The 11,413-nt window shown below is 35.1% G+C and overlaps 1 protein-coding gene and 1 long non-coding RNA gene across 2 annotated transcripts in view; both read left to right on the top strand.

Moving 5' to 3' along the window:
• The first annotated feature begins 625 nt into the window (after window positions 1-625).
• On the top strand, window positions 626-1,814 carry LOC130247238 (uncharacterized). Its single transcript, XR_008839511.1, has 5 exons — window positions 626-671; window positions 761-859; window positions 983-1,140; window positions 1,231-1,326; window positions 1,500-1,814. It is a non-coding gene; the product is annotated as an uncharacterized LOC130247238 (long non-coding RNA).
• A 2,036-nt stretch (window positions 1,815-3,850) lies between these two features.
• Window positions 3,851-11,413, top strand: part of atp1a3a (ATPase Na+/K+ transporting subunit alpha 3a) — a 70,414-nt gene continuing 62,851 nt past the window's right edge. The window contains exon 1 of the mRNA XM_056480548.1: window positions 3,851-4,212. Coding sequence (XP_056336523.1) covers window positions 4,207-4,212 — 6 coding nt within the window. The 5' untranslated portion in view covers window positions 3,851-4,206. The remainder of the gene's footprint in view (window positions 4,213-11,413) is intronic.

Genomic DNA, 11,413 nt, shown 5'->3' with positions numbered 1-11,413 from the left:
ATTATTTCCCTGCGCTCGAGAAGACATCTCTGCATATCAATGATTACCTGATCAATGCGATCAGTTAAATGATTTTAAATGTCATTTAATCAAACATATGTTAAAGGTATGGTAAACGTTTTTTTTTCCAATCTATTTTTTAAATATTTACTCTGGAGAGAATATATATAGCCTAAAAACAAAGTATGCCTATCTATAACACAGTAATACAAAGTAATTAAAATTAATAAATAAAATAATAACAAAACAAATATTCTAATCATCCAGACGTGGTAAACAAGAAATAGTTTTTCTGATGTGCAAATTTTGCAGCTTAAAATTATATTTATATCTTAAATATATATTTTTTAGGCTATATATTTTTACATCATTAGACAATAAGGTAAGTTTTGTTATTTCTAGCTTTTAAAAACAGGCCTCAAATTTATTTGTCGTCCTATTCAGTTTTCAAAATTTCAATACTGTTTAAGTTAAATCCGTGTTCATCGAATCAAAGCAACTAACATGATGATCAGCTCTATTGCTAACCGTTTTGGGGGATTAAGTTAGACATCATGCAATTGTACTACTTCCACTCTCAGCTGAATGACATTGTGACTTTGTGTACATACAGAATTGAAGGTCGGTTGTTGCTGACTACAGAAAGATTCTTATATGGAGGCATGTAAAAGGTGGGTAAAATATTCATTTTGTACTACTATGCCTGGCATATCCAGTTAAAATAAATATTACAGTGTATTTTGCAATGATACTTTTGCAGCAAGGAAAGTGAAACTTCAACTAGACCTTGAGTTCAGTTTACAATATGAAGATCCTGATATCAACATCTGATCTTATCAACACCTGATTTTCATCTGAGGTAAAAAAAAAATAAATAAGCAAATGAAACATAATGATAATATTAATATATTTTTTCTAGCATTATATATTTTGTAGTGTGGGTTTGTTTTATGAAATTTTCTCTTGTTTTTTTTAGCTGCAGAGTACCAACATGTTACAAATGAGAATTTTCCCCACAAATTCTTTGGACAACTGCACCACCACCTATTTCATTTGATGACAATTTTAAGGCAAACAGCATCCAAAACTGACAAGACAGCAGATACCCTGGCTAATGTTTTGAAGGTTTATGATGAGCAGGTATGTTTAGGGTCATTTATTAAAGTATTAATTAAAATATAAATATATATATTATTTAGATTTTTTTTTTCTTAATTTTTGTCTTTGCAGGAACTGCATGATGTCAGTTCATGATGGACTACTGTTATCAGAGGTCTTTTGGTCTTGCTGCGTGAGCGTGACTGGGGATTCTTTAGGACCACCCTGGTAAGACTTCATTCATTCTTTTCACAATTAGGCATGTTCTATTGAAAAAATGAAAGTTGAGGAGCAACTTTTACTTAACATATTTGTAATCATGACTTGTTGATGAATCATGTAAAATTGGCTCAGTCATATTGATATTGTCCTAACATTAATATCCTTGAATTATATTTTAGATTAATAATCCTGAAGCGCTGACTGAAGATGCTTTATTGGCCCTGCAGTCACTGAGGGTCTCTGCTGTCCTGAAGAATGAATTGGACACCACCCACAGCACACTTCCAGACCTTTTTTGTCTTGTTTGGATTAATGTATGCTCTTCACATAGTATATAGTAAAGGACTTTGAACTTGTACATGGCATGGATGATAGAAAATAGAAAGTCGATTAGCATAGAATCCTTAAAGAATGAGTTGATGTAGAGCCTTTTTTTTGTACTCAATAAAGACTGTCACTGGGGTAGTAACTTCAAAACATGTATGTACCTTTAATTGGTAATGGTGCATTTTATTATATACATATATATATATATATATATATATATATATATATATATATATATATATATATATATATATATATATATATATATATATATATATATATAGGGATAGGTTGTCTAAAACGTAAAATTCTGTCATTTACTTACTCTTCACTTGTTCCAAACCTGTTTGAATTTCTTGCTTCTGTTGAACACAAAAGTTATTTTGAGGCATTGACTTTCTAATAGGAAAACAAATACTGTGGAAATCAGTGGTTCCAGGTTTCAGCTGTTTTGTCAAAAATAACCTTTTAAGTGTTCAACAGAAGAAAGAAACTCAAACAGGTTTGGAATAAGTTAGAGTAAATGACAGAATCATACTTCAACCAAGACTGAATATTTATATATATATATATATATATATATATATATATATATATATATATATATATATATATATATATATATAAACCATTTGATAGTTACTGTGCCAATGACTTTTTTTTTTCTAAACAAGAGTCACTTCACAGAATGTGCACTTATTCTTTATTAACGAATGCTTTAAGACTGTAAGTTTAGTAGTTCTTATTAATCTTATTATTATTTAATTTTGTCAAACTTATAGTGTTTTTTTTTCTTGAAGCTCTTGTTTGATATATTTGCATTTTGGGAAATTCTTATTAATTTCAGAATAGTGTTTATTTTAAATCTCCTAATGTCTAATTGTTTTTATTGTTTCATGACATTTGTAATTGCACAGGAGGCACATTTGTACTGTTGGACATTTTTTCTTTAAAAATAAATGTCTAAAATGGTATTGTCTGTGTGTTTAAAATTACATATGTATTTTGATAGATTTATGGGGTTTAAAGATTAAAATTATGGCTAATTTCATTTGTGAAACTGAGATGGAGAAGTTAATTTAATAAAAATGCTATCAAAATGTATGAGCTGGGTGACTTGAGTATTTAAAGTTGAAGGAAATTAAAACAATTAGGTTAATTACTATTAAAATGTATGAGCTAGGTGACTTGAAGATTTAAAGTTTGGAGAAATTAAAACAATTAAGTTAATTGCTATTAAAATGTATGAGCTGAGTAACTTGGGTATTTTAAGTTAGGAGAAGTGTCTTGCATGAGTACAACAAACTCAAAACTTGATTCTGTTTACTTAAAATAGAAAATTTCATAACTTAAAAAATTTGACGTAACTGATTACCTCAAATTTTTTGAGTTTTGTCAACTTATTCGGGATTACAGTGTGGTAAAGTCCCCATAATGCTTTTGGTAATTTCTTGATCAAATGGTATATCTTACAAGTTACAACACATATCATAAGACAACAAAATTATCATCTTAATATTGGCTGTAATCAACAAAGATTGATTTTGAGAAACATTTAAGATGTGTAAGAAGCTTTGGACCATTTCAATAATTACATTATTGTAACACAAAGACTATTAGCCCTAAAATACGAATATTAATCTAATAGAATAAAGCATGCACTAGTTAGTGTAATTCTGGTTTATATAACATTTAGATGGGAATATGTCACCACAGTGCCATTCGTTGAATTATATTTTTCAGATTTGTTGAGTAAATTTATTCATGCTTACAGTTATCGCAGTATAATGACTAATATTGGCAAATGCTAACTTTTGGAGACCTTAAAGATGTATTGTTGTTTACAAGTTACAGCTCTCGTTATGAATAAACTGTCACTGTACTTTTAAATATATATGTACTGATTTCCATATTGCATTAGCCTGGCATTTGTATGCCAAGTATTGTATCATCGAATAATAGCCTGTCCAGTGGTTCTGCCATGATTCAGCATTATTATCCATCATAAAATATGGTAGGCAATCAACTACCTGCTGACATCGTATTTAAAATCTAAAGTTGTAATATTCTTCTATAACCGGATTCTTCTAGAACATTACCTCACATTCATGCATGTATGTTACAGGCGGTTTACTTCCACACGCGGAGGGATAAAAGTTGCGTACTGCGCCATGGATGGAGCGCCAGCGGCGGAGGGACACCGAGAGGCAGACTGAGCGCGTCGGCTCTTCATCTCGCCGGCATCATTCAGCCAGAGACGCTTCATAATCCTCTGCGCTGCATATGCTCTTCTATCATTATATCAAAAGCAGCCACATGTGCTTTTAAAATCCAATGCAGCTTGGCCCATTCTTTACGTTTTTTCTGTATGTAGACCCCCTCTAATACGTTATTACGCATGGTTACTCCAAGTACCTATAGATTTCATTTATAGACAGAGGGTCCTTCAAACGCTGCCCGTCGTTATCCGTGAAAGAGCTTCATTTTTTCTACTGTCCAGCTTGACTGAAACCAAACGCCGTTTGACAGACTGAAGAAACAGCGACTGACGGCTCCAAAATGGGGGTAAGAGTCTATTTGATAATGGATATTTGTCATCGATAACTGGGGGTGCTGAGATTTGAATGGCAACATGTATGTAGGCTATATTATGTGCATTTAACAGGTGCATTCATGTTTCAATAAATGCAATGTTTGTTGCTAACTATAACACACATTACACGCAATATTATCGGTTGTTTTAACAGCAGAATGCGGGTTTAACATCATTGACATTGTGAAATTATGCCGCACGATTGGGCAATTGCGTCAAGTCGGATGCTTCATTATTTTGCGCCCAGTCCGATGCGTCATGGTGCAGTTAAAGGACAGAAATGAAATATATTGGTGAATTTACACACATGGCACACACACACATTGTCATATTAAGTATATACACCAAAATATCTAAAGATTTCTGCAGGCATTGCTTGTAATTACACTGAGAGACTCCTATGTGTCATACCTTAGTCTGAGGTGAACGTAAAAAATAAACTGCAGATGAAATATAATAATGAACTGTGATAGCCTATATAATATTTTTGAAATTCATACATGTATGTTATATATTACACGTAGTGTATTCAGTTTCACATTATGGTTATTTGTCGCCTCTGGTTCTGTCAAACGCGTCAGGAATATAAGGACCATTTTTTGTAAGCCATTACGTCTGATTTTAAAATGACACCAGAAAGATTACATTGCCTTTAAGTTACCTCATTATATGAGATTCAGAAAATGTTATCTTATTTGAAACCCAACGGTTTAAATATGGAGCATTTCAGGTTGTTACATGGAAAGGCGACATCTTAACCATTTCTCCTCAATCATTTTTATATGCAAGTCGTTTGCCTGAAGAGAAATTCTGTCAGTCTCCTAAATGTAAGGCGTTAACCACAGATGGGGGTGGGGGAGCATATGGATTTGGGATGACTGCATCTGGACTGACCCGTTTCAATAGTTTCACAGCCGACTATAAAACTTCTGTATTACATTTATGACAATAAATCCCAGTCATATTGGTAAGAAGATGCGTAAAACTGCGTCAAAATGGACGTCTGCTTATTCACGATTGTAGAAGCTCTAAATTATTGAATTCCTTTCCACATTAAATGCCTTCTAGGTTAGTCATCTGCGACCTTGCAGTATCCTATTTAAAATGATATTATCAAGAGTAACAAATCAGCTAGTCTGAAATTGAATGGCGATGCTGCCTGTGACGCAAGGCCATATTAGGTATTCCTCAAGATGTACCTTTTAATATCACGCGATGTTCTGTGTCTCGCTCTCTGTCGTTTTTGACATGCTGATATCGTGATGTCGTGATGCCCGAAGGGGTAACCGGGCTCAACGGTCGGTGACTGCGTCAAAGTGGAGGCTGATCAATGAGAGTGGAAATTCCCGAAGAAGCGCCGCGATTGGGCGCCTGTGACGTGAAGGCGGGACTATGTGCCCACAGCTGCCTGTGATTGATTGGTCGTGAGCCAATCAATCAATAGCTAGATGCTGCGTGATTGGCACAGAGCACTGGGGTAAAATCAAGGGATGGGGTTTGAGAGGGTGATTCAGGAGGGGAATGAAGCAAGCATGAAGGTGAACCATGGGGTTACAAGAGGTGGTTACCTGGAGTCACCTTGAGAGAGGAAGTCATTTGGGTGCAGGTGCTTTGCTGACAATTTAAATCATCCATTGTGGATGTTTCTCAGTGGGTGAATGTGTTAGAATAGGATAACATACTTAACTACATATATAATATGCATAATAACTTACTTAATAACATCTAACATACTTAATATCATACAGTTTTTGCAGTAATTATATTATAAATGACAATGTTGGTAATTTGCAGTTCTACCATGCTCTTCTTTAAAAGTTAATACTTACTGACATGTTTATTTTTCTAGAAAAAATAAAGAAACATAATTGATAATTATGGCATTGATTTAATTTGCTGATATGTGTGGATACGTAGTGTATTAGGTCTCATTTTATACTGCATTCACTGTGTAGGGATTAGTGAATGTGTGCACTACTAAGTGATAATTTACTAACACATAGGCTGTGTCCAAAAATGCATACCGTATAGTTGGTTTGAAACATTTGTGACCATTAAAAACTGTTCTATATAGTATCAATGTGTGTATATCAACATGCAGTATGCGCCATGTCTGTGCATCAATTCTCTTTTGAGACCTAAAGTGTAAATTGTAGTCAGTAGTCGGGACTCGGGAATCTTTGGTTTTCACCCACTCTTAAAAGGCAGAACTCATCATGTGCACTAACAATATTGCAGACTTAAATGCACGCACAAACAACCATTTTAGATCTAAAGATAGTGTCCAATTTGAGCATTTCGGCTTTCAGAAGGGGGCTTGCCCACATTGTGGCCACTTTGCATCCTTGATGCCCACTTTTCCAAGCCCAAAGTGTACTTTGGCTGTCCACGTTCTGCATCAATTTCATGCAATGGTCAAATTTGAGTACAATTTTCCCTCAGAAACACTCTGGAGGGCAGGATTACATGATATTTATCCCATAAAGCATTAGCAGATGGTAATGGGTTAAAGTAATTTTTTTTTTTGTTGAATGGCAAAGCGCCTGTCCTTAGTCCAGATCAGATGTTTGGGATTCAGATGTTCTTGCATGAAGATGAAGACAGGGTGGAGCCAACCCCCAACTCGTAGACAAGGAACAATGGGGTGATAGTGAAGGTGGAGGAGAACATCAGTGTCTTCAACTGTGAACATAAAAGTGATGGCCAGACCTGATAGTTACAGTGTATGACATCATGGCAGTAGCCTTGTTAGAACATTTACATTTATTCATTTAGCTTCTATCTAAAGTGACTCTCTCTCTCTCTTTCTCACACACACACACACACAGCTTCAGACAACAAAACGCTTTGGCTTGTTCCGTCACTCGAAAGCGTGACAGATCTAAGCCATGATTGGTGTGTGGCTGTTTTCGGTTGTGGCTTAGAGAAGGGTCAACTGGGTTACAAATTCATTCATTCCTTCATTTTCTTTTCTGCTTAGTCCCTTTATTAATCAAGGGTGGAATGAACCGCCAACTTATCCAGCACATGTTTCATGCAGCGGATGCCCTTCCAGCTGCAACCCATCTCTGGGAAACATCCATTCACACTCAATCACATCCATACACTATGGACAATTTAGCCTACCCAACTCACCTATACCACATGTCTTTGGACTGTGGGGGAAACCAAAGCACCCAGAGGAAATCCACGCAAACGCAGGGAGAACATGCAAACTCCACACAGAAATGCCAACTGACCCAGCCGAGGCTCGAACCAGCGACCTTCTTGCTGTGAGGCGACAGCACTACCTACTGCTCCACTGTGTCGCCTGGGTTACAAATTTTATTTAAATTTTTGTTTTTCCTATTTTATCAAAATTTGAGTTAAAACAACTACATTTTCACATAAAATAGTAAAAAAAATCTGAGGCAGTTCATTCATTCATTTTCCTTCGGCTTAATCCTTGATTTATCAGGGGACACGACACCGGAATGAACCGCCAACTACTCTGGCATATGTTATTACACAGCGGATGTCCTTGCAGCCACAACCCAGCACCATGCTGGGAAAATCAGAGACAGTTATTGGATTAAAATAATGATAACACTTTACAATAAGGGATACATGCTGTAGTAATGTGTTTACTAACACAAATAAGTAATAAACAATACATTTATTACACTATTTATGTATGTGTGTTAACGTTGTTCATTGTTACTTAATGGTAACTTATGTTAACCAGCACAGAATTGCTGTTAATATTGCATTAGTAAATGTTGTACCATACAATTAATAAATGCTTAATAAAATAAACAATTAATTTTTATTTATGTTAGCAAATACATTAACTAAGTGTCCCGTATTATTAAAGTTTTTTCCTAAATAATTTATAACGACTCCCTGATTTAACCATGCAACGTAATCTCTGAAATGTGTGTTTGGTTCATATGCAAAATGTTTAAAATTAGCACACAGTATAAGCTTTACTGTACTGCACTGCAACCAAAAATAGCCTAAAATAGTAACAGCATGGACAGATGCAGTATATCAGGTGGGCAGGAAAGGTGAAAGATGGGATATCAGCAGGCGGTTTACCTGGTGTCACATTGAGAACGGCAGTGAAGCGTTCGGGAGAGGCTCAGGTGCTTGGGGTTGTCTGCAATTAGTATGACTTGGATGTTTCTTAGAGGGCGACTCTGCTGCGATGCCCTTGGGACATGCATCCTGAGATACCAGTCGGTCTGAGTCTTCAAGGGCACAGCAGGTGATGTTTAGAGTAGCAGGAATGTCATTCGCCAGAGACAAATCAGGTTTGCAAACTCAGCTGTGACATTTTTGTTTGACTCCTTTCTAGAAAAATCCACTATGCTGCCATTTTGAAGTTAAGGTAAAGATTGCAACAGTGAGTTTAAATATCTATTCACATAGCTTTACATTTGACGTGATTGCTGTTTGTGTTGGAGGGAATCGGATAAAGACTGGTGGTGGTGAAAATTCTTATAATAGACGGTTGTGTAATGGACGCCGTTCAATAGCTCATTCTCGGTGAGTGATTTTGGATATGTATGTGTGTGTACTTTCCACTAAAGCGTGCAATCAAGCCTTATTTTGTGTCAAAGCCCGGGGTCATATGAAGCAAAAGCTATAGCAGACACGCTATCAGTCAATTTGCCAGATGCCAACATGATGTCATATCCTGTGGGACCTTCAAGGTCAGTCAGCAAGCTTGTTTGATTGGCCCTCAGAAGTCAATAGCATGTTTAAATAAATCAGTTTGTTCCACATCAAGGTTGCTTTTCTGTATATTTAGCGATTGTGGCCATGATGGTGTCAACAACCAGTCTAGCTTATGATAAAATGAATTCAACCAATTTAAATTATCATGCAAATATTTTGATTATTCATTTAAGTAGTGAAAAGGATTATGGGATGTATAATTATAAATGAAAACCACTGTTATTATTATTCTTTTAATTTCCCTTAAATATTAACTGTATAACTGTAAATCATCGAACATATATTATGTTTGTAATGTATTTATTTATGAAAGCTACTGTATGTTTCTTGGATAGTGGTAAGAAGAAGTTGGTACAAAAGTTATTAAAACATCTAAATGCAACATAAAATATGGCCATAAGTATAGGCTAAATTCTTATGAAGTAAACTCATTTGTGTTAGGTTACATTTACATGACAACATACATTTTAAATGTAATGTTGAATTCCCTGTGCATGTGGATCCACAAAATACTGCTAAAATGCTGTCTTATGCATGCCATGCCTACATTTGGCGATGTTACTTAATAAGGAAAATTGCATGCATGTTTACTGTACATGTAGTATGCATGCAAGTCTAGTCCACAGGAAAAAGTAATGAAATGACCAGCCTGATCTCACTAGGAAACGTAACTATTTTATGTTTTGTCAGTTTAGTGGCTAATTCAGTTTAGTGGCTAAGTTCAGTCGTACGAAAATGTACGATATTAAAAAGGAGGTGTGGCACCTAACCCCATCCCTAAACCCAACCGTCATTGGGGGATGACCAAATCGTACTAAATTATACAAATGAGATTGTATACATTCATACGAATTAGCCACAAAATCAAAAAGTTACTAATTGCCATGAGATTGCGTTAGTAAAACTTGCTGGAATAGTTGGCAGTTCATTCCGCTGTGGTGACCCCTAATAAATAAGGGACTAAGATGAAGGAAAATGAATTAATGGATGACTGAAAATCCCAGTTCGTGAAATATTAGCAAATGGCATATAGTATTTGGCATTCGCTTATTGATTTATCATCTGAGAGACCTTCACAAGATCTGGTTTAACTCTCGAACCCTGAAAATGTCAGACTGTGAAGACAAACATCAGCGTGCTGTCTAAACTTCAAGAGCAGGACTTTGAGTAAATACAAATTTAAAAGCCTTTTAGAGCCTTGGAAAATCTCTCATTCTGTTCATATGTCTTGGTACATTATTGTTGAAATAAATAATAAAACGTGTTTTACGTTTCGTCAGTTTAGTACGATTTTAAAAATGTATGATTTTAAAAAGGAGGCACCCAAGGAGGCACCCAACCCCGCCCCTAAACCCAAACATCATTGAGGGCTGAGCAAATCATACTATATTATATGAATGAGATCCTACAACTCTCTATAAATCTACAAATTCATGCGAATTAGCCACTAAGTCAAAAAATTATGAATTGCTGTGAGATAGTGTTGAAATTACTTAAAATTAGTAACAAATTTGTTGCCTTAACAAATAACTAATGCTTAGTTTCAATGTTTCAGTATAGTACAGTATGGTTTGGGGACCCCTTAACACTGCCATCAGTACCTTTTCTCACATGGCATGGTGTAAACCAGAAAGCTGTGATTGACACAATTCTCACTTGAAGAAGATAGTTATTTGGGCCATTTAGATATTGTTGAAAATATAATTAGTATGCAACCTAGTGGAAAATATTTAAATTATGTTTTCCGCATTATATTTAATCTGCGACAACAATATGAACTTCTATAAATCCATGTTTGGCCAGTGACTTCTGAATGCATAATTCTGCGAATATCTGAGGAGATTTCTTTCCATGCTGTTTCTTCTTTAGAATGGTTGTAAATTAATATTGATAGAAATGTGGATGATTGACATGATTGACATAGCGTGTAACTCAGCAACATAACAGTCCATTAATGAAGAAGGGGTATGTCCCAAAACTTGCATACTCTTCTATTACACACTCAAAAGTTTGTACTATTTCTTCACAAAACATAGTATAAGTTGGCAAATTGGAACAGAGTAATTGGATTATTACGGTGTATTTAAAAATGGTGCTTTCTGTGTTGTCCTGCATGTTCAAACTAGTTATTTAAAATGAGTTGAATCAACACAATTCTTAAGTTTTTTTTAGGGACAACTTAATTATTTTATGTTCAATCCACATACATTTTTAAAAACTATTTAGTTAACTTAATCGAGTTGTGTAGGGACAACATAAAGTAGTTGTGTGGAACCCTGAATTTTTTACAGTGCTGATGATGATTCTCTGTAAAGCAATAGCTTTCAGCAGCGAGTCTAGCTCCACCCTTTTAGTAACGTGCTGTTGTGCTTGGTACCCTTAATAAAATGTCCTAAAAGTGGTATGTTACAGTTCACTATTTTGGTACCATTGACAGTGGAAATGGACATAAAT

This window comes from Danio aesculapii, chromosome 19, assembly GCF_903798145.1.
Source record: "Danio aesculapii chromosome 19, fDanAes4.1, whole genome shotgun sequence".
Taxonomy (NCBI): domain Eukaryota; kingdom Metazoa; phylum Chordata; class Actinopteri; order Cypriniformes; family Danionidae; genus Danio; species Danio aesculapii.
This window is presented reverse-complemented; position numbering and strand designations above follow the sequence as displayed.